Source organism: Corvus kubaryi, unplaced genomic scaffold (genome assembly GCF_017639235.1).
Source record: "Corvus kubaryi isolate FWS band 111438036 unplaced genomic scaffold, C.kubaryi_AGA036_p1.0 72, whole genome shotgun sequence".
Taxonomy (NCBI): Eukaryota; Metazoa; Chordata; class Aves; order Passeriformes; family Corvidae; genus Corvus; species Corvus kubaryi.
The window spans coordinates 3962314-3986295 of NW_024582060.1; the positions used below are offsets into that span (position 1 = coordinate 3962314).

Consider the following 23982-nt stretch of genomic DNA (forward strand, 5'->3'; position numbering starts at 1 on the left):
CCTTTTCCTTTTCCTTTTCCTTTTCCTTTTCCTTTTCCTTTTCCTTTTCCTTTTCCTTTTCCTTCCTTCCCTTTCTCTCACTTGCTTGCTTGTTTTTCTTGGTTTAGGTGACTGTTTAAGGTTCCCTAGGCCTGTTGAAAGGCCCAGTCCTGTAGCTTTGCCAAATCTTTTTCTTTCTTGTTCACAGTGGTTGGTTTTGTTTTCTTTTTTCTGTTCTCACACACATTCATTCTGCTCAAATTGGGACAGTTAGTGGTGACCACAATGACAGCTCTTCACTCTCCACAGCACTTTAGAAACTTTCTTCTCTTTTCTAACCACTTCTTTCTACACAGTACACAACATAACAGTTGCTTGTAGTTGGAATGTCTCCGCAGTGATGTATAAACAGAGATCCAAGGTAAGTTTTCCACAGTGTTCTAAATATGTTTCAGTAGCACTGGGACATCTGAATTTAGATTGAATCTTTGCAGTGATACAAATTTTTTATTTAGCCCTGCAATACCCTCTGTGCAATGGGAGGGATATGTTCAAGCCCCCCAAGTTTCTGCATTAGCATCCACCTCCAAGCTACAGGTCTTTCTTCGCCTTGAGACATCTTGATCTACTTCTCTATATGGTAGCAATCACCATTTAAAACAAAATAAACAAAAAAATCTGATTGCTTGTATTAATTTGCTATATTTGAAAGACCTTGTGTTTCTTTGAACTTTTAATCTGAGAGGTGTAGGAAATCCTTTGGATGGGGCTAGATGCTTTTTCCATCTTTCCAGAGAAAATTCAAGGTTACTGTGTTCTTTTGTACCCTAGTGTTTAGAGCACTTAGCTTGAAGGAAGGAAAAAAGCATGAATCAAATCTCTGCTCCAGGGATTGCTTGGGCAATTTATTCAATGACTTTTCTTTCATAGCTAGTCTTAAGAAGTGCACTTCACTCTTCCATTGTGTGTGTATTTTTAAAGAAAGTATGAAATATGTTTGAGGCATGAGAACTTAATGAGGGAACACTTATCCTATTTGCTCTCCAAAGGTGCCTATATGAGAACTCTTCTCTTGAGGACCTGGCTTTCTCTGGAGCATCCAAGTCCAAAAGGAAATACTTTTGGAAGGCCCGAAAGTCCTCATCTCCCTGTGAGGTATATTTTTTCATGTATGCCATCAGAGCAAGAACATTGGTTTTCATTCAGTAGATCCCCATGCCAACCTGATATTTTCAAAAATTTGACTGAAAAATGGCTCCATTCTTTCCTGGAACACACAATCAGCACAGTGAAGAGGATAGAGGGCTACTTCCCTTTCATTTGCTGTGTAATTGTAGAGATCACTGCTGAAATGACCCTTCAAAGCAGAAATCAAGGTTGAGTTGTTGCAGGAATGATTTAGGAATAGCATGCTCAACATCCCCATATCTGATAGCTGTGTCATTTACAATTACAGTAATTACCACCACAAAGAAGCCTAAATGCCTTTTTCTCCTTTGGCCAACCACAGCTCCATAGGATTATTCATTCCCTGTCGTTTCAATTGATAGACAGACTGGTTTGAAAAAAAGAATTGCTCTGAAACTCCCCTTGCTGCTGGAATGCAACTAAACTTCCAGACTTATTTCGATAGAGTACTTCTGAACTTGAAAGTATGTACCAAGAAAAGATTTGTACCTCTAGTGTCATGCTAATATGTCAAGAGCACCTTGTATTACTGCAAAGATTATGGTATTAGGGTTTTTAAATAACAAACTCTGTGAATGTGTATAAAGAGATTAAAGAAATCTGACCAGAAAATCTTAACAAAACATTTCTAGCTTGGAAAATAACACTTTCTCAAAATAAAACTTTTCTCAGGGGTGAATTTGAGTTCTAAAAAAGTCTTAGGATTCTTATGTCTAGAATTTAATTTATTGGGGAAAGGACAGAAATAAGCTCTTGGAAGAAGCCAGCTGCCCTGAGGTGTTTGCCTGGGTCATCAAACATCCTGGTTCAAATCCTTGTCCCAGTTGGTCTCTTCTCAGGGTCAGTGAAGATAAGGACAGAGTGTGGCTCCTCTTTTTCTATTCAGATGCTTGCTTAAAAAAAAAAAAAAAAGATTGCTTTGTTAAACACTGGAAAAAGAAAATAAATGTCAAACATTTTTTAAAATACTGTTCCTCATTTCTGTCCCATTATATCACCTTCTGATTAAAACCACAGAAATTCTATTCAAACTTCTTTGGCTTATGTTAAAGATACAAGAAAAAAAAAACCCCAAAACAACAGTTTGGGGGTATTCCCTGGTATTATTTAGGAATTTTGATCTGTTAGGGCAAAAGAACACTAATTTAAAAGTCTCTGAATTTACTCTCCTTGGTAAATTTTATATATAATTTCTCTTCCCAAATAATTATTTTCATCATATGGTGACATCTCTTCTTTGTATTTTGATTCTTTATGTTTAATTCAACCTGGAGGTTAAAAAAACATGAACTTATTTTAACATGTATACAAATTCTTTTCATCTGTTTCAAGAGGTGAGAAGTTTCTCGTGCTTTTGGGCATGACCATGTTAAAGTCTCTTGCCAGATCAAAGGGCTGTAGTTATTTTCTGAGAATTTAACACTCCAGTTCTCCTCTAAAAAATACTAGTAAGATTGTATGAGAAGTATATATATATATATATATTTATAAAGAAACAAATCTAGCTCTTTATTTAAAGCATATTACTTATTATTTTATATTGCAATCTCTTCTTCGTACCTGGCCTGTTTTGAAACCACATAATACCTAAAAACATCCTCAAGAATTTGGCTAGCTTTAGGGTTTTTGTTGTTGCTAAAGACTTGTCAGTGAACAGATGTTTAGCAAATTTCAAATTTGCGTAATTTACATTATTTCCTGAATTCTAGTGTTATCTTTCACTCTTCTGACAGTTTTCTTGCAGTGTGCAGATTTATAGCATGATTAGCTGCTGGATATACACTGTAGTCTTTGCCAAACATGTGTTGGGATTCCTGCTTATCAAACTGGCTTCCTGAAAGTATTCTCCAAGAGTTGCCTAAATGTAGTTGTTTACTCTAAAGTCATTGCTCATAAACTAATTTTGTGACTTTATATTTCTGGAATAAAAAAGATGAAGTAATCAGAAACATAACTGCAAGATTTTTTTCCAAAGTCTGGAATAACCTGTTAATTTTGTACTCAATGTAATTATCACTTACAAATTTAAGGAAGTTTAACTAGAAACCGTGGGGATGGAGGTTGTGGTCCTTATAAATGTTTGCAGTACATTTAGCATTACTTTGCAGTTGAAAATTGTCTCTATTTTGAATTTTCTAGAACTCTGTAGTATTTGTAATTACAATAAAGGAGTTATTTCACAGTATGATTCTAATACAGAATTAAGACTCCTTGGGTCATAAGATAAGGGGAGGGTTTTTCTATATATCTTAGCAGCTTTGCATTTCCTTTAAATTTAACCTCAACTCTGTACTTCTGAGACTTATGATGTCAGGTTTGGGGACACTTACATTATTTTTACACAGTACTTTGTCCTAATTTTCCCGGTTTATTCAGCCTAAGCAGTAACCCTACTCTAATGCTATATACATTTGTGAATGAAGGCGGTGGTAATGAGTGTAGCTGCCTACTTGCCCAGTAGGTGAGCCAGCATATCTGCTCTTCTCAGCCTTGTCAGATAGTTGACTTTATACAGTAGCCCTAAATCAGTGCCAGTAGAGCCTTTGATGGTACATCTGTAGCAAGAAGTCTTACTAGACGCTAGAGGCAATCCAAAAAGTGTTTAGAAGCCTGTGTGCCAGCCCTCCATTCCTTCACATCAGAGACTGCGTTTGTCTCTTGGGCTGAACAGTTTTGTGGTTCAGAGCTAATTAACGAGTCAGAAATCCATCATTTTGGGGCAGTTTGGGAGTTGCAATGTCCCCCACAGTTCCCATTGCTCTGGCTGCACTGATTCTAGCACCACAATTTATTTTGGTATTTCCAAATCAGACAGAGCAAGCAGCAAAACTTTCCTCTAGTGGGTGTCGTGAGGGAAGTCTGCCATGTGACTTCAGGACACAACTGACTTTGTTAAGTTAGGATAACTTAAGCTGCCTTTAAATAGCAATGTCATTTTCTGTAACAAGATGGGAAGTTTATTTTAGCTCCAGTAATAAAAAAGAGAAGGGAATCTGTAGAATTCCCAAATAAATAAATGGCAGTAGGCACAGAGCAGCATATTCACTTTCTGATCTGCTTGATGCTGAAGTTGTTACATGAAAGCCATTTTCTGTGGCTGTGATCATTATACAGTTGTTAAAAGGTCATTATCCTCACCTCACAGATGGAAAAACTGGAATGGTAGGCGGAATAGGGAGTGACCTTCCTGAGCTCATCAGCAGAACCAAGTAGCAGAGAGAAGAATCTGTTTATTCACTAAAGGATATGGTTATCATGCTCATGATACTAATTCCTTCATTTTCTGAATGGGTCCTGCACTCTCACCTGCTTCTTTTTCTAAAAATAATGATGCATGTTTTCCCTCTTTCATTCACCCACTTGGCCCCTGTTATTGTTCCATTTCTGTGTCCAAAAGCTGACTGTTCTGAGGAATATTTACTGTGTATGTAGTGCCCCAAAGTTTGCTGTGTGTGCTGATTTGGGCTGGGGTAGAATTAATTTTCTCCCCAGTGGCTGGTATGGAGTTGTGTTTTGGATTTATGCTGAACACAGGGTTGATAATATAGAGATGTTTTTGTTACTATTGAGCAGGGCTCACACAGAGCCAAGGCCTTTTCTTCTTTTCATGCTGCCACACTGGCAAGGAAGCTGGGGGTGCCTGGGAGGTTGGGAGGCGACACAGCCAGTACAGGTGACCCAAACTGACCAGAGGGATATTCCAGGCCATGTGGCATCATTTTCAGTGTGTAAACTGCGGGGTGATAAAGGAGAAAGAGCAGAGACATTTGGAGTGGCAGCGTTTCTCTTCCCAAGTCACCGTTCCCTGTGATGGGCCCCTGCTCTTCTGGAGATGGCTGAACACCGGCCTGCCCATGGGAAGAAGTGAATTAATTCCTTGTTTTTGCTGTGCTTGTGTGCACGACTTTTGCTTTCCCTATTAAATTCTCTTTATCCCAACCCATGAGTTTTCCAGCTTTTACCCTTCCCATTCTCTCCCTGACACAGCTGGCGAGGAAGTAAGTGGCTGTGTGGGGCTTGGCTGGGGTTAAACCTTGCCACTGAGGAAAGCTGTGCCTCAAAAACATACTCTGTATGACACAGTTGTCAGTGCCCCTTCACATGTTGTGAAAAATGCCTCCTGTGTTTGCAGTCCAAAGAGTGACTTACTGACGGAAGATAAATGAGTTGCTCACTTATTTGTTAAGGTATAAATTAGGCCACTCAGTATACAAGGCATAAATATGTCTAGTTTTTAAGACAAGTTCATTTCTAATTAGGAAATGTTATCTCCACACTGTTGGAGTGTCCTAATAGCTTTGTTTTTCCTCACAGTTCTGTCTGCTTTAACATGTAAACTCATGTAGGCACGTTGCTTTACTTGCTATTTCTTCAGTTGAGGACTCTTGAGAAGCCCATCTGGAGATTCTTCCTTGTTGTCCTGGACAGTCTTAGCCACATCTGTTCTAGGTGTAAATGAGTTGAAATAATGAGCTCTGGAAATGTCTCAAACACGTCTACAATACCTCTGAGTTCTGTGCTACTTCTTGTATTTGTCTACGCAGGTTTCCCAGGAAAAAAATCCACTGTATGTATTCTTTTTTAAAGGCCCCCATAGTTTTAGAGCACAATATGAGAGTGATTAGCATTAATGAGAGCTCAAAAGGGTAATTTAGTCTTCATGTTCATTTATTCTCAGCTGCTCCTCTCCCTTCTAACAAAAGTGCCAATTAGTTCAAATTATGATGTAAATCTTTGTCAACAAAGGATTGGTTGAAGAGATGCAACTCGTTTATTAAAGGTCATCTGAGTACACATCACAGGAAAACCACTTTGAATCACCATTGATCACTTCCTCGTTCACATCAATTACCTAAATGAGAGAGACTTCATATCACACAATTGCTTTCCTCCAAGTGCTATCTAGTTCATATCACAGCTCTTTTTCTGCCTCCATTCCCCTGCAAATGCACCTACGGCTGCAAAAGAAACTTCAGAAAATAGCTGTCTTTAATCCTCCTGAGCTGTGCTCTCACAATAAAATAAAATTAAATGTCTGTGCTAACAACACAAACAGCTTGAGAAGTGAAAAAGAAAAATTAGTCCTGAATTAGGTTTATACTCATTTGTGTTGACTATAACAGTAACTTTGTGGCAGTTTCTTAAATCTTCTTCAGATGACTTTAAGCAATTTATTTCAATTTGCAATTCAAAAGGTACTTTCTTTACAGCAACCTGCAAATTCATGCTGGGATCAAATAACCCATCTGGTGTCGCTTGTACCTCTAACATCTTCCTCTTAGGTGAAAGGCAGGCATTCAGACCTCATTTACCGTGGCTGTCTCTGCTGCAGTGGGCAGAAGAGTGCATTCTCTCGGTTGTTTTGACTGAGTAGTGTTTAAAAAATCTTAATAAAAAGTATTTGTCAGTAAAAGAACACTGCTTAACATTATCAAATTTCTGACCCCACTAATCATTAAGATATGGAGAAATTAAGGGCTAAGACCAGCGTATTATATCTTTCTTTACTCAGGTGCTGCATTCTTAATTTGAGTCGATTTGTTATGCTTAGAATTTACACCCAAACTTTCTGATTTTATTCAGGTTCTCTAGACTGAATTGTGCTGACCTGCCCAATCATGCTGGGCTTCTTATCTGCTGGCCACATGCATGCCTGTTTTTCTGATAACACCTGCTGGTAGGTGTAGTGCTCAGACTGTTACTTTAGACCATAACCTTTCATCTGTCCAAAAACTGTATGTGGCACATGCGGTACAAACTATCCCACTCAAACTTCTTTCAGCTCTTTGGAGGCTCTCATATCATACTCCCCTCTCCCTGCCACCTACACATAAAATCAGCAAGGATCCCTTATGGTTGCAGCAGATAGCCATGAGTTTCTTCTTTTCGTGGAATAAATATGCTGCCCTCCACCTTGCAGTGTGTTGATGCTTCACAGTCTCGACCATGTTTGTCCTAAAAATTAAATCTTGAGACAGAAATAATGCATTATCCTTATTTTACACCTGGCCTAAAGGGCAGCCCCTGTTACACAAGAAGCCAGTGGTAAAGTGCAGAGTTGACTCAGAATGCCTTGGCAGAGCGATTTTTTCATGAACCCTGCAAATGAGGAGATACTGCTGTGGCAGTGAAACCATCAGGATGCAACCTCTACTTGTTGAGGCCAGATTTGTACTAGTCACATAAAGATAAAAGGTTTGCTCCCCTTTTGCTTGTCTTTTAAGCTCTGCAGCTCCATGTTCTTTGATGGGATTTCAGTGAAGCCTGTTACCAGTGCAGTGTTTCTCTCTGTGCTTCTTGCAGGAGGCTGGCCCACGGAACTGTGCTGCTCAGCATGGCACTGTACAGCACGCTCCCCACAACAATGATCACCCCAGGCATCTGCAGCACTGAGATACCAACCTCAGTCACCCTGCAGGTGAGAAAGCGAGAAGGCAAAGCAAAGGCTTGTTTTCTAACAAAGTGCAAGAAAAAGGGATGTTCCCAGAGCTCACCGAGACCACCCAAACTCAAAATCGTATTTCCATTATAGCCACTCAAATAAATACCTCAGGTCTGCACGGTGGTTTTGTCACCTTTCCATGTCAAGTTAGCAACTGGGTATTTCAAGGACAAAGCCAATTGTTTTCTCTGTTAAAGATCTGAATGATTGCTAGCAAATGAAATGTAAAAGCAGGTAATACAGATAAATGAGCCTGGCCTAAAAATAGCCTTGTTTTAACAGACAAGCAAATGGGGATTTTCCAGGCTGAGGAGTTCAGTCAAAGACCATGCCTTAAAATAGCATCTCCTATTAATAATACAGGGGGTTGAGACAGTAAATGGCTATTAATTTGTAATATCTACTGAAAGAAATGAAACAGGATTTCTCATTCTCCCCCCTCATTTTCAGTTATTCCCAGCCACAGAGCAGTATCACAATTTGTTATAAATTGTTATAAATATATATTTTCATATATATTTATATGTTATAGGTTATAAATATATATTTTTATAGAAAATCTAGGCTTGGATTTGAAGAGACCTTAAAGACCATCTAGTTTTGTGATGTGCCTGAGTGTTTCATAGGGAATAACTTTGTTAACCTTTAGGAGAGTGATGCATATCAAATACTTATATTAAAAAGTAGATATAGATAAGGCATTTTGGTGTGCATTAATAGACCAAAGCTGAATGCAAATTGGGCTGAATTTTGAAGAACAATCTGAATTTTCAGATAAGTCTACTCAGATTATCAAGTACCTCACGTGTTGTAGTTTTGGTTGAGTCTTTACTTTCTCTGTATCTTGAAAAACATTATCTTAGATTTCTGACAGGCATGTTTAAGAATGGAAAATTGGTAGATGCTGTACTAAATATATATATAAATAAATATATATATATATAACATCCAGAAGTGAAATCAGGAATCTGATTTCCATCTCTTATGGTGACAAACTACACATCAGAAATAGCCTTACTTTTCACGAAACAAAGCAAATCTACATTAATGAAAGTTTTCCATTTGAGAACCATCTCATTAAAAAAAAAAAAGGAGGCAAAAAGTAAGAACTTGCGTCAGATTTTAATTCATGGAGTTCTAATAAAATTGTAATATGGTGGATTAAATTCTCCCAGGAAAGTTAGGTCCCACTGATTTCTGTGGATGGAATTTATCACCAAAACATTTAAGTAACATATTACATAGAGTGAGCATCCTCAAATAATTATCCCCTCTTCTTTTGTTTTTTTTTTTTTAAATAAAGATCGACTTCCCAGAAACTGATTTGGAGTTCATTAAACCTGAACCTGAAGAAAGAAGAGGTGATCTTGCAGAGCCAACCCAGGAGTGCCTGAAGCACATTGCAAGACTTTCACAGATACGTTCTCTCTTGCTGTAAGTTGTCCCCACCTAACCCTGCTGATTCTTGCTGTGCTGTATTTATCCTACTGATCATAATTAGATGTATCAAATTTGTTAAAAAGAAAATTTTCCTATGAAGGAGCCTAACTTGACTGATTTGAGAAGTAGCACCTCTAAATGAAAGAACAGATCACAGCAAGGCCTAATAAGGCCCCGGAGGTGGCAGTGTATTTTACCAGTTTAGCAAAGGACTGTTTTTCCCTTTCTATTACTACATCTTTTCATGTCTTTGAGGCAAGAAACTGATTTTTCATTCAAAACATAAGATTTTCAGGTAAGGCAGTACATCTGTATCAGTATTAGCAAGAACACCGTTAGGTTCTATGGAAATCGGCCTCCTTTAGTTATTAAACACTCAGACTTCAGATAGAGCTGTTAAATGGTTTTTGAAAAATCTGTTTCAAGTTATAAGCAAGGAAAGAAGTGTGAAAAGTTCAGCTTTCACAGAAGGTGGATAAAGACAAAGTGAAACAAAACAAACACACTCTGAACTGAAGCAGATTAGTATGCTCAGCTGTATGAATGTTGTACTACCAATTAGGATTATGTACTGCATGAAATAATTTTGGGTATAATCAGAGTGGAATTTGGAGCACAGGTGCTTACAGAGAGCCATTATACTAATGTCAGTTAATTGTGTGAATTAATCCTCCATCAAATGTCAAAAGATGCATTAGTTGTGCAATAACTAAATAACATAATTCAGCACTCTCAGTGGGATATGATGTATCTGTTAAGAAGACTTTTCTGTGCTGATTTCTATGTTGGTGGTTTGAGGGGTTTTTAAAATTAATTTATTAAAAAAAAAAGCAAGAGACAATTTTGCTGTTGTATTTGATGTTTAACACAGCTTTTACAAAGACAGATGAAATGTAAAATTATTTTTATTATACACGGGGTCTATGATTTAAGCTTTTGTAATTTTATTTTAAAATGTGAATGGGATGTCAGTATTTTATTGTGAACAGCCACAGTGCCAGTAAAATTTCCATCTGCAAAATATGCTTCAGAACGATTTAGGGTACTTCAAAACAAATGCCTGTGACCTTTGTTACCATGGTAAAATGGTGGTTTCAGTAAGAAGGAATAAGATCATTAAGAAATTAGCTAAGTACAAAGTAATTTGTCAAAGAAGACAGTGTGTGCCATTTCTCTGCTGCTTAAAACCTTGATGTCCATTTTATTGAAAACACCACACAGTTCTTGTCTTCAAGACTCAGGAAGGACACAGTAGATGTGGGTAGTGTGCAGAGAGGGGCAACAAATATCATGAAAGAGGTTAAGCAGCTCTTTGACCAGGATAAGCTAAAAAGGCTGAGACTCTACAGTTTGGAGAGAAGACTGGAGCATGTCTGTGTATGTACAATTAATTTGTGTAAAATCATGGTGGTGTTAGACAAGGTAAATGCCTCATCAAATCCTACAATATTTGAACTTAGGGATGTTCAATGAAACAAGTAGGAAATCAGTTATCAGTAAATGGAATAAAGTACTTCTTTAGACAGTCAGTGGTGAGCTTTTAAAATCTGCTGCCACAAAGCTGTGAAGGCAGAAAACATCACCACATTCATGAAGGCTAAACACAAATTCATGGATAACAGGTTCATCAATAGGTTTTACAAAGGACCAGGCAAGGGTAGATCCTATAACATCCATAATACAACAATTTTGGGTTCTGTGGGAATATGAAGGGAAGAGACCACTGAAAGTCACCAGTTTGGAGTTAAGGCTGTGCTAAGTTCAGTTACAGGTCCTTGGAAGAAAGACAGTGGTACTCCCACATTTTCCCATAGTTTTCTGTCCTCCTGTCTTACAGGCAATGCTGGTCTAACAAATGGGTCATCAAGGTGAAGGGTAAAGTACCTGGGGTTAATGAAGCAATTCCATTCTCTAGTACTTTGTAATCCAGAGGAATCTGTCAGCATGTAATTTTATTGTATCTGTATCAGAGGATTTTTTTTTTTTTACCTTCCTCATTCATGAGATACTTTCTCTTAAAAAATTGTAGCACATTTGTATCCAAACACATTATTGCTGTGATACCCGAAGATTTCTTCTCTTCTTTTTTTCCATATGTCAAGAAAAAGAGAGGAATCTAGGCAGCTTTTTTGTGGCAATATCACTCAGTGATGATGCTTCAGGCTTACAAGCCTCAAATATAACTTTGAAATAAGTGGGTGTCTGTGGTCAGAAGACACAAGAAACCTTTCTCAGGCTGTCAGAATCCTTCTGTTCACTCTACTGAAAGCAGAGGGAATATGTGAATGGACAGAAAATTCTTAAACCAATGGTAGAAAAGGAAGATGCAGTGGTTAAAACCAGACAGCTGCATGGTCGTCTTTCTTACAGGTTGTTGAATCCAGTAATGTTTTGAGTGCAACACTAACACAAAACTGACAGCACAGACAGCCTGATTCTGTTCCTCCTCTCTGCAGGATCAGGATCCAAGTCTGCTGGTGGAATAGATGCACATACATATATATTTTTGTATATAGTATCAAAAAATTGATTTCCCCAGTAGTTGTGCTCAGTCTATCCAGTTAGCTGGACCCAGATCTCCCTGCTCTCCCCAGCTGCTGACACCCAGACATAAAAACCCTCAGGGTCCACAACTACATGATTTGGTTGCTGGTGCTTGGGCCTGTTCCTGTTACATGGATGTGTATCTGCCCCAGATATATGGCCTTCCCAGACGCTCGGACTCTTGTCCTTCTGGTAGGTGGCTCAGATCACTGGTCCCCATGGCCAGCATGTCTTGGGTGTTGATTAACGAAGATGTTATTCAGTGGGACTGAAGGAAATGAACTTCGCCACATGGATCTTGTGCTCCTCACAGCCCTACACTCTGATCTTTGGCATCATCACCAAACCAGACAAGAGAGAGCCAAGAGGAGAACTCATTAGGCACTGCCAGCTGCTTTGGCTGACTTCTGAAAACATTTCAGATGTGAGCCTCTGATTCCTTTTAGGATTACTGTGTTTGAAATACAAGCCCCAGAAAATGCAGCATCTGAGATAAAGGAGGCTCTTTGAACCTGATACAGCCTCCTTGCATCCCAGTGAAAGGATGGGAGACCAGTTTGAAGCCAGGAACATGACAATCTGGTTTCTGCCACCTTTATTTCCTTCATTCATTGTTTTCCTTCCACCTTATTTTCCCTCTCTTCCAGCTTCCCTTTTCCTTTTTGCCACTTAGCTGGGAAGAATCTAGTTTGCCTGCCAGTGGTCACAAGAGTCCTGTTGTGATGAGGCGGGATTAGAAAGTCTACTTCCAGTTGGGTCAATAGCAGAAGAGGTCTTTTCTAGTCCGTCCATGGAAGAGAAACTTTAAAGTGAAAATCAGTGCTGGGGAAGAGAAATTTGCATTTTCTATCTTTGCTACTCTCTCCTCTTTTTGCCTTTTGTCTTATTCTCCTTTAGTACTGAACATGAAGAACAAAAACAGCTCAGAAACATTTAAACTCATTTTTTGCTGTTTCCCCCCCCCCACCAAAAAAGTAACAATTAACAGCTGACAAAACCTTCAGAGAAGCTGTTTTCTTCGTTTAGCTAAAGGGATTAATCAAAACCTGAACAGAAAACTGCTGAATTATTTAGGTTATAAGGTATTTTGGTTTTATTTGTGTTAAACAGAATGCCAAATATTTTAATAGACATCTCACATGGAGGGAAATTTAGACGCAGCTCTATCTAAAAAAACATAAACTTAATTTTTATCAAAAAAAGGAGGTTTAATTAGCATCTTAACCCTACTGAGACAAAGAAATGCCCTTATTTTCATAATAATCTTCAGATCCTATATGTATGCAAAATATTTTTACCGTCTTAAATGTCTTATTACAGGTTTATATAAACTTTTGCTACAACTAAGAAACTTAAAATCAAAACCTAAAATACTCCTACCCCACCCTTTCGTTTCATCTCTGATCTTTAAAGCATGGAAAGAGAAAATGGCATTGCCTCTGAGTGAAGTCAGAGGGAGAAATCTGTTATTTAGAAAACATGATACAAGGATTGATTTCTTATCTTCCTTTGCAAGCTCAGTAGAAGCTTTAGCTGCTTTAATCTGAGCAACAGATTGTCTAGTTTGGAGGATGCTGTTTGAAAGCTGAAATTTCTGCTTAAAGTTAACATATAAAAGAGGTCCTTTAGCTGAACTGTCCTGCAGAATGTCATCCAAATGCATGAGATAACCAGACAGGCAACGAAGCTTTAGGCTGACTTTTATCTCTTTTTCTGTGCGTGATTTTTCACACGCTTGCAAAGGCATCTATCTATTGTCACAGAAGACATGCTATGAATTCTGAAGTTGTTTCTTAAGTCATTACCAAAATGATGCTTTTCCTGAAATGATTACTGAAAGTCAGGATGGGTATCACAGTTAAGTTCATCTTCTGCATACATTTATGAGCTTATTCTCCTAAAGGGAAGAAATTAACATTCACTCAGGAAAAAAACATGCCCATCTTTGTGCTGCTGCTTTCTGTTCCTAAACACTTGGCAATTCAAAATTGTAAGGGAGGAAAGTTCTCTAGTGCCTACAGAGCCAGAGGAACTCATTTCTATGAGCTGTGAATGACACAATCTTGACAGAGCGGGGCTAAGATTTTTTTTTGGCTAAGAATGCCCCAAAACATTGCAAACAGAAGGAAGACAACCTCAGAAAGAACGTAAACACTTAGATTTTAAGCCCTGTTTACACGTCTGGATAATTAAATGCCTGTCTGGAAGCAAACTATTTACTTACTGCCTTCTACTAGATTCCTCACACCTCATTCTGAAATATTTAGGTTTGTTTAAAGTCACAACTGTGTTATGCTCTTAAATAGATGCATCACCGACCTGGTCAAATATGACCAAGAAAACAATGTTCTTCCTGTTTTCAGTAATTATGTGTATGAACTGGTGATCAGTTTGCTCTTTCAGAGTTTTCTTTTGAAGGCTCTGATATCAAATTAAGGCAATTGTCTGAGCTTGTCTCTCCAGGGAAATTTATTTTCCTGTTTTCCAATGTGTCAGAATCTGAGATTTAATATGCATGAGGCAAAGACATCAGAATTGTTGACAAATCAGATGATATAAGGCAGAAATTATTCTGAGGCATTTCTCACTGTGGTGAAATATGGTGTGATGACTGACCATTTTATCAATATGACATTTAGATATCTAATGTCTCTGTGAGGAGTCTGGTATATTGCATCTTTTTTTTTTTTTTTTTTTTGTGAGTACAGTAAAGCATGGCAAGCTAGACTTTTCAAACAAATATAGAAGTTGTTGGGAGCTTTTCTTCCCTTTTCCAATCTCATATCACTTCTAGGGGTAATCACACTCTGCATGTGTGTGCCTGTGCTCATGTTTTTGTGCACGTGCATAGACGTGCCTAAACACTATTTTAAAAGCAAATATAAATGTTAAAAATAGACACATCTGCATTAAAGAGTCAAAGCAAGGGCAGGAATGAAAGCTATGACTTGCAGTGTTGTGTGTCTAGTTACGAAAATTAGTTGGAGATGATCTGTAGCAGATGGATGCAACAATAATTTACCCAGTGACAACTGCACCTTCTTTGCCAAAAAAACCCAATCAGTAAAAACAAACAAACAACACCAACAATAGAGACAGCAGAGAAGAAAATTGAGAGTGCTTGGAATGTGAAATAATCATATAAATATATATATGTTTGTGTGTGTGTCTTTTGGCACTTCATTTTTATATGACCTAAGGCTGACAGATCCAGAGTATAAGTATCACTTTTCTTATGAAGGCTGGTCTGCAGAAAATGATGTCCTACCCCAAGGAAAACATGCACTTAGCTGAAAAGCAGTGCACTGTGTGACTTGGCCCCTCTGTACAATAAACTTTGTTGCTACACAAAGCTTCAGGTGGTTTTAATTTCAAACTGAATTTCTAATCTTCTTTTCCAGACTCTCAGAGCAACAGAGAAGAATTTTATGGTTTTATCGCTACTCCTGCAATAATCAAAACTGCTCCCTTCCTCTGGTGCTGGGCAGTGCACCCAGCTGGGATCGAACCACAGTGTCAGAAATGTATGCCTTGCTCAGGAGCTGGAAATTTTCTAACCCTCTAGAGGCACTTGGGCTGCTGACTTTCAGGTAAGGGACAATTACCCAAGTAGGAAAGTAACGATAAACAGAATGATCACATGCTGGCTAATGCAGTGCTTCAGGTTGCTCAGCACAGTATCTGGCACAGCACTGGCTGTGCTTTTGTTTCTCTCTGTGTCAAAGTGAAAATGCAGTTGCAACTCTTGTGGTGACCTTGAGTTGAGTGTGCCAACCATGTCTTCTTGGCTGAGAAGGTTTTCTGTTTCTCAGGATAATGAAAAGAGTATTTCATTCTCTAGGACAGATTCAGGCAGTTTCTGGTAACTGGTGATCAGTCAAATACGTAGCACTTACACAGCACTCCATAACTTCAAACTACTGTACTGACATGAGGTGACTAATGGGAGATAAGGAGGACTGAAATATGTCTCTAGGTTACACAATAATCTATGTAAATACACACAGTCCCACGTGTAACCTATCTTTCTGAAGGAGATGGGATGAAACTTGGAAGTCAGTTAAATAAATTCTGTTGCTGTGCCTTGTGTTCCACCCCCACTTCTTACACTGGGAGCTGATTGTTTGCCAGGACACTTTCTTGATGCTGGAGATAGCCCTACCCATGACGTAACAGAGATGTCAGGGGACAGAATCTGTGTCAGCAGCTACATTCCTTCCAAAAACTTGGGAGGTATTTTGCATTAAGTGACCTGTAAAAGCATTACACATGCAGATGGAAATGCTTGAGCAAATCTGTTTTATCAAGCCATTGCTTGTCTCAGGGAAGCACAAGCTGCACCAGTTTTGCAATCTCGGTTTCATGCTATACCTTTAGAAAAACAATAAACCTCCTGTAAAGCTTTACTTGAGAAATAGACTGTGACTTGATACACTTTCATATTATTAAAAACAGATATTTAATAATCTAAAACTGATTATTTTCTGTTATTTCCCTCTGGATGCAATTTCCTATGAATACTTTTATCCCAGGTTTCTATCTGAACTATTAGCAGTTTCACATGTTTGCATACATGTCTTTTTTATGTGTAGTGAGAATGGTGGAAGCAAACATCCTGACGGATCAGACTCTGAAGCATAATATTGCTATTTATCATTATTAAATTATTAGGATCCAATTCTAATTTTAAAAAGATCCATGTAGAAAAGAGTATATGGGCAGTGTGTTGTCTTCCAGACTTCAGAGTAGAAAGAGAATTTGATAGGGTTTGTCCGAGCATGCCAGGCTTTTAGATCAGACCTTTTGCCTGATTTTGTTTCTGTATCTGGGTGGCATTTCTGCAAGTGAAGAGCTTTATTGTTCTTTGAAGATTCAGCTCTGCACAAGGGTGTGGTGCAGAATATCAGTCCTTTCAGGTGCTTCAGAGAGTATTTACTATGACTCAGTCTGTCCCTGAGTGTGCAGGGATGTTCTCAGGGTGCATTGGGTGCAGTGTACCCACTGTTCATTCTGGCTACCACAAAGATTGCTGGCATGGAAAGAGGGGAAAATACCATCACTTTGTCTCTCTTATGCCACCATTGGGAGTGGCTGGCACCTGCAGTTGTGCCAAAGAACAGGAACTTCTCTCCTGATCAGGATCTTAGATGGCTTGTCCCTATAGTTTCTTTCTCACAGAAGATAATATCAAGCCAGGTTTTTTTTGCTTCATGGTAATACTGCAGAAAGAAGTTCTGGATCACAAAACAAATCCTCTTAAGAAAAAAAATCTGTCCTTCTCATATCTACAATATTTTGTAGGTGCATGAACAACTCGGAAGCTAACCTTCAGAAACAGAGAGATTACATTTCCCTAAAGATGCCTAGTTTCAAAAATGCCTGGGTCACTGATTTAACTGCTGAGACACATGGATATGCAAAGTGAGAGAGTGGGTTGAAGGAGAGGAGTACTTTCCATACAAATGGATTTCTGAGGTTTCTTCTCTTAGTTCTCTATTTCTCAGATTTTTATCATTTTGAAAAAAATACAGTAGCACTGGAGAGGGTCCAACCTTATTTCCTCCTTACCTTCACTGACTTTGGATCACAGGCTCTTTAACTGAGCTGGTTTTGAACATTCATTCAACACTGTCCTATTTTATGTTTGTCATTGACAACACATGAACTCAGTTCCTCACTTCTATCATCCACAAAACAGCTCTCTGATTTCTTGTGATTGCTGAGACACGGCTGAAAGATCCAAGTTCATGTAAAACATGAGCAGAATATAAAATAAATGCTCCTCATATATCCATGCCTATTTTAAGGACTTGTGTTACCATCACTATCAAACTGTGGGTAAGGAAAATGAATTAGAGCTGATCTTTGTCTACATGTATTGCTGACAGGAGCAACTGCACTAAATCAGCCCAAAAGTCGGCCTAGTGCATCCTTTTTCCAGTGGTGACCAACAACAGCTACCCAGGGAAGACTATGAAAATGGGCCAAACATAGTGACACTGCTACTCTCCCAAATTTCAGTAATCTGCAGCTCAGAGGCTTCCTAAAACAGGTTTTGGTTTGGTTTTGGTTTTTTTTTTAAAAGCCCTCTCGCATTTTTATTCTATAATTTTTTCCAAATTAAAATTGATTCTGCATAAATATTCAACTTACAGTACAACCTAAAGCAAGGAGATCTGCAGCTTAGCTCTATGCTGTATTATTTCTGTGCAACACCATTTATCAGTACCATAAAAGAAACCAAGAGTTTCCAGTCACTCCACATTCTGGACACTTTCTTTGGTGGAACTTCAGTTTGCAGTGTCTTAAAGAGAACCTGAATCTGTGCTGGAGGCATGTGCTCACTCTTTAGAAAGGGTTCTCAAAATCACTAGTCACTTCTGCATGCCTTGGGCTGGGAACTCTAAATTATCCTTCTTCTCAGAGCAAAAAAAGCAGTGTCTGCCTGATGATTAAACTCAAACACACATTTGTGAGGGTAAAGAAATGAAAAAGCATTGGAGGTGCTTCCTCATGGCCTGGGTTAGAAGGCAACGTCACAGATCTTGGCGAGAGGTATCACAGGCCATCAGATCAAACCCCATTATCTGGAATCTGAACTGGAAAGCTCTTTGCAACTCTCCGAAACTTCTAAGTTGTTTTGTTCACCTCACAGTTAAACACACCCTTTAATAGATGTTTCTTGTTCTTTGAGCGTGCCTCTCTTGCTTCTGCTCTTTCACTTTGCAGGCAACTCTCAAGGCAGCCAAATGATAACATGCTCATTTATGCAGTGGAAAGGAAGAACTTTCATAAATGGAAAACACGATCACGGTAAATTTCACAGATAAATTCAGTTGCAACCTTGAATCCAGTAGTTGGAGCAAGTGCATTGATTGTTAGAGCCCTAGGAGCCGATGCTTACAAAAAGGAATTTAAAAAACCATTAATGTTTCTTTAATCAATAGAGATGCGATGGAGACGATGGGAGGGGGAAGTGTGGAAAAAGATTTTACACTCTTACCTCTAATTTCAGGGAAGGATGGTTATAAGCTGTTGCCTGAAGTATAAAATTATCCCTAAGGCAGAAGTTATAGACATGGTCCCTCCTACTCAGAACAGCTTCTTGGTGCCCTGTGCATTTTGCCGTGCTGTCGCTTATTGAGTTTGGTAAAAAGCCAAGCTTTAGTGAGTTAGAGCTTTCTAAAACTGGATCTACACTGCGTGTCACGCTACCCAGGGAAATAACACCAGTACACTCATTTACTCAGAGCATTTTCTTGATGACAGAAAGAAACCAAAGGCAGGGTTAGCAATGCCACCATTTATGATGCGTTGCTAGCAGGCCAATGTTTTGTGTATGTTTAGAACAACCATGCTTGGAATTTTTAGTCAGGTTATCTTGCTATTCAAATTACTGCAAAGGAAAGTCCAAGCATATTTGTTAATCAAAATAGAAAATGTCTTCTTCAGCTTTTTTTTAATTTTTTTTTCTGGCAGCCCTGTGAGGCGTCATGGCTAGGAATCAAGATACTGAGCTAGAATCAGAGAACAGCCACGGAAGGTGTGTCTTTTTCCAGCATAGTTCATGGCTCCAACCATTTTGATGAAAGAACTTTTTGAAATAGACAGGGGAGCTGAAGATGTAGCCTCCCTGTTAGGCTTAAAAATTTTCCTAGAAACTTCCTGCTGAATTCTACTTCCCTCAGGGCAACTGCACAGGAAAGAAGAATCCTTTAAAACCATGTGGTGTCAGACACAGTTTTGGTTATAGTATCCCTCAACCTGTGACTGTCACAGTATTATTCTTGATTTTCGCCTTATGTAGCAAAGTGGCTATTTCATTTCAGAGGTTCAGATATCTAACCAATAATTATAATAAAAGGTGATACCTCAGAGACAGATTTTGCTCTTATACCTTTGGAAGCCAAATTGATTTAGAATTGTTGAATCGGATTGTCATTGTTTCAATAAAAGGAGAATTTAAAGTGTTCCCTTCGAGCTCACATGAGAATAAACCATATAGAAGTAGAGCATATCTTGCCCGTTTGCATCTTGTTACTTGGCTGTAGTTATGCATCAATATGGAGAGCAAACACAGGTGTATGCAAAGAAATAAGATAAGAACAAAGCAACACTCCACAATTAATTTCATACTTTGATGTACAGAACACGTTACTGACGAAGCTTTAAAACTGCTTATGCTTAACATACATGAAATTTAGTGATAACTTAGATGGTGATATATCCATTGCTAGGAATAGACAAGTCTTTAAGCAGTGGAACATGATGAATTCTTTATTTTTTTTTTTCACTGGTTTTAACCATTTTTAGTTTTCTTGGCAATAATATGAAGGTACCACAGCAGAATGCTTTAGTAGGACAAATAGCAAAAGACAACTATGTAGGATATTACATGCTTTTTGTGCATAAATGTGCTCTCTGGTCAGGAAGCTTAATCTAAATAATCATGTTTTCCATGGTTTAATCTTCAGGTTTAATGTAACAGAGGAGTTTGTCTCTGGGGTGGGAAGAACCTTCTAGATCATACAGGTTTCAAATGGAAACTGCTTTTTGGTAATTTCTTCCTACTCTTGTCCTAGGATATGGTTCACCATATGGTCTCCATGACATCTTAAACTTACTTTTAGTTGTTGCAGTCAGAATTTGTTGTAGAAAATCTATGTGAGCATGACTGAAAGTATATTTTCTGTGAGCAAATTCAACAGATTTATCTGCCAATCAATCAGCCAAAGCAAAAGCTAGTGAAGACGACCATAACTTCTGTGATGTGTGAGGTTGGGAAGGGTTCATGTGACTTCTCACAATGAAGAGTGAATTTCTCTTTTTCAACAAAAAAAGTATGAAAAGGCAGTGTCCTTTTTACTGATGGTATTTGTTATCTTTCTGTACTTTCCTTCAATCCTTACCATTTTCTACCCTCCATGCACTCACAGTGGTTTATTTTCAGAAGCCCTCAAAAGAGTGAAAAAAATCACCAACAGAAAACCCAGCTTATGCTATCTGTAAGCTAAAACGATACACCTCTAGCAGTGCAGGTGACTCCAGCTCTTCTGCCTCCTGAGGAGAACTCAGACCTCCCCCTGTGGTGGTCAGCAACCCAAGTTTAGTATATAACTTGTGAGAACCCATGATTCCTTTGTTCTGCTGTTTGCATGTTTTCCCCTGATTGCTTAATGTTATTCCCTCCTTGCTTTATGTATGAGGTTGTGTATATTCATTTCCCAAGTTTAATATGTATCAGTTCTAGAAAGTTCTTTGTTCCTCGATGCCCCATTGGTTCCTTCCCTAAATCCTTTCATTGGTTCTCTTGCACTCAACCCCGCCTCCTGTCAAGTATCCCATTTGCTGTATCCCTTAGCCCCGCCTTTCCTATCCCCACTATAAAATCCCTGGTCCCTTATCAGATTTTCGGCTCTCCATCTCCTGCTCCTTTTGCCTCACCTCAATAAACCTTCTGTGTACAAGTTATATGGGAGAGTACCCTCTCTCTCCCTTCTTTGCCTCTCCCTGTTTGCCTTCACCCCCTATTTAGGGACAGCCCCTCGGGTGAGGAGCACACCCCCGTCTGCCTGTGCTTTTGTGTTTGTCTGTGCCTGCTGCAGTGCAGTCAGGTTGTGGCTACACCTCCAGGCTCTCTTCGAGCTAGCATGCAGAAGTCTGACGTACACCTTAATCATTATTCTAGTAGTTTCTTCCCTCTTTCTGTCTAATTGCTTTTAAAATACTTAAACTGCCTCACAAAACTTCCCTGTCTACTCTTCTAAACATTTCTTCCATACTTTCTCTCCTGGCCCAGTTGCATCCATCAATGACATGATATACTTTACTACTTAAAGGGTTTTTTGTTTTCAGTTGGTATCCTCATTCCAGTAGGTTTGCTAGTTCAGTTTTCCTTGGTTTTGCCAGACTTAATACCATGCACTTCGCAGAGTGAAGTTTTTCTTTTTTGACAATGCAACAGAATTTAAAATGTGAAGGGAAATGCAGAAATAAGTGGCATGATATAAACCTCTACCTTAAAAGAAGGCCTGTAAAAGGCTACATTGTTCTCATCAGAGATCATCACGTGCCAGAAAATGTAGAGAAGTGAGCAGTTTCACTTACCTGACAAATATATTCTGGCACAGGGCTATCTGAGACAGCACAATAAAATTAGAATAATAAAACTGTTAAAAATAAAATGCACATTTATTTCTCTTTTACAGTCAGCTCACCACTGGCAGATGCTAAAATCTCAAGAGGATTTCACAGATCCACAGGACACCTCAGCAGTGCTTAGTTTTCTGTTTGAATCTGATTTAGCTAAAAGGTACAGCTAGACACATAGCTCCCGACTGGCTATCAGTATGAAAAAAACAAAGACTGCAAGTTGTCCTTATTTCTAAACCAAGTTGCAATCTGTGCTCATCCAGCTCAAAATTCAACTTTTACAAAACACACCGTAAAGTCTCAAGGGAGACCTAGTAATCTACTTAAAAGATAAAAAATGGGTGGCTGTCAATCACTGGCATCATGCAGAGAGGGAAGAACAAAACTGCAAAAAGGGTGTTGAGTTTAAATAGGTGAGTGTTTAATTAGAGGAAAACGGTTTCATAGCTTACAGAGAATCCAAATTGTGAGACAAGCTGTGAAGGGGACATTTGAAGTCCTGCATAGTGTGACCTATTACTGAGGACTAAACTCAACAACTTTAATTTACATATTGTTTATTTTTCATAGAGTCTGTGATGTTTCTGATGTGTGTGAACCTGGAACAAATATGTAAGAAGTCATGATCTCTGTTGTGGAGTACTCATTGCCTTAAGGGAGAACAATTAAATTGGCCAAAAGAAGAAAGCTGAAAGATATTACAATGCAGCCAAGCAAATGAATGGGGAATACTTTGGCTCTAGTCACAGTGAATAGAACCACAACACAATGGTTCTATTCACTGAAGTATTTTTTGACCAATAGGTGGTTTGTTGAGGGGGAAAAAAGGAACAACTATAAGTAAGTGGAAACCTAAACCTGCATGACAATTATATATTTGAAACTATGTAAAAAAAAGAATCTTACGAGCATTGTTAAAAGCTTTTGTTTTAAGCTGGGGTTTTTTTTAGCTAAATTCTCAGTTTTTTTGGTGATAACCATAAAGCAGCTAGGAAGAGGAGTCCTTGAAGGTCCTGCCTCTCTGAAGCCATAGTCAGAGGCCACATGTCAGTTCTGACAATCTCTTCTTCAAAGCCCTCAAAAAACGGATCTGATGTAGACAGGCTGTGCTACAGATGAGCTCTTCTTTCTTAGGAGCATACTCTTAAAGACTGGAATATTGAATTTGTTGTGATAGAGTTGTCTCACTTCCCTGCTTTCAGAGTTTTCAGCATGTGTAAATAAATAATTGCATATTCATTGCAGCAAGCCCTGGAAATCAGCTCCCCTCTAATATCCAAACTGTAAAGCTCTTTTTCTTGGGCCTGAAGTGCTTTCTCTTGCATTGAGTTAGAGTCAAAAAATCAATTAATTTTGTCCTCTAATCAAGACTAATTTATGGATTACTAAAATCAGATTTGATGCAACTCAAACATTTGCAAGATTATTCACTGGAAAAAAACCTTCCAGCACTAATTAAGTACCAGACTACAAGATGGCATCGTTTCCAGGCATGTGAAGGGATTTTTAACTCAGATCTGCTTCTAAGCCATACCCTTTTATTGGCTTTTAGCAAATAAACTGGTGTGTGCAAGCATGAATAGCATAAGCATCATGTAATACTGGTGGAGTTCCTAAGAGTTTGCTGTAACTCCAGTGTTTCTGAGGATGTTAAATGTTTGCTCAAATACAAATGTAAGGGAGAAAACAAATAGAATTAAATATTGTGCCTGTGTACAATATTTAAATACAAATTCAATATTGTACTTGTACTTGTGGCCCTGAACAACACTGAAATTCAAAAAAAGTGAGGGCTCTTACATCTAGGGGTTAACAAATTGTCAGGTAGTTTAAAAAATGTACTAGTTGCCCATTCTGTTCAAAAGACTGAACTAAGCCTCAAGCTGACCTCAGGATTTACAAGCTGAAGGAAACTATTTAGTCACCAAGACCAACAAATTACCAAAATGTCATTCAAAAAGAATAACAAGAGCCATGTTTCCTGAAGCACACTGCCCTGCAGGTGTCTCACCACAGTGCCTGTCATTGCCCTAATCACATCTCCTGGCACTGCTTCTGGTGACTTAGACATAGCCCCAGCTTTGACTTACATCAAATCAATTCTAAATAAATCAAATGTTAGCTGCTGGATTTTCTGGAAAGTCTGGGATTCAAATAATTTTCTCATTCTTTGCCTAGCTGGAAAAAAATACAGGAATTTCTCTCCTCATAGCATTGTGTGTATTCAGATCTTGGCT

At 38.5% G+C, this 23982-nt stretch overlaps 1 protein-coding gene across 3 annotated transcripts in view; it reads left to right on the forward strand.

Moving 5' to 3' along the window:
- Positions 1–23982, forward strand: part of PIK3C2G (phosphatidylinositol-4-phosphate 3-kinase catalytic subunit type 2 gamma) — a 194110-nt gene that overhangs the window by 59075 nt on the left and 111053 nt on the right. For all 3 annotated transcript variants that reach the window (XM_042050268.1, XM_042050269.1, XM_042050267.1), the window contains 3 exons: positions 7471–7585; positions 8913–9043; positions 14995–15183. In XM_042050268.1, coding sequence (XP_041906202.1) covers positions 7471–7585; positions 8913–9043; positions 14995–15183 — 435 coding nt within the window. The remainder of the gene's footprint in view (positions 1–7470; positions 7586–8912; positions 9044–14994; positions 15184–23982) is intronic.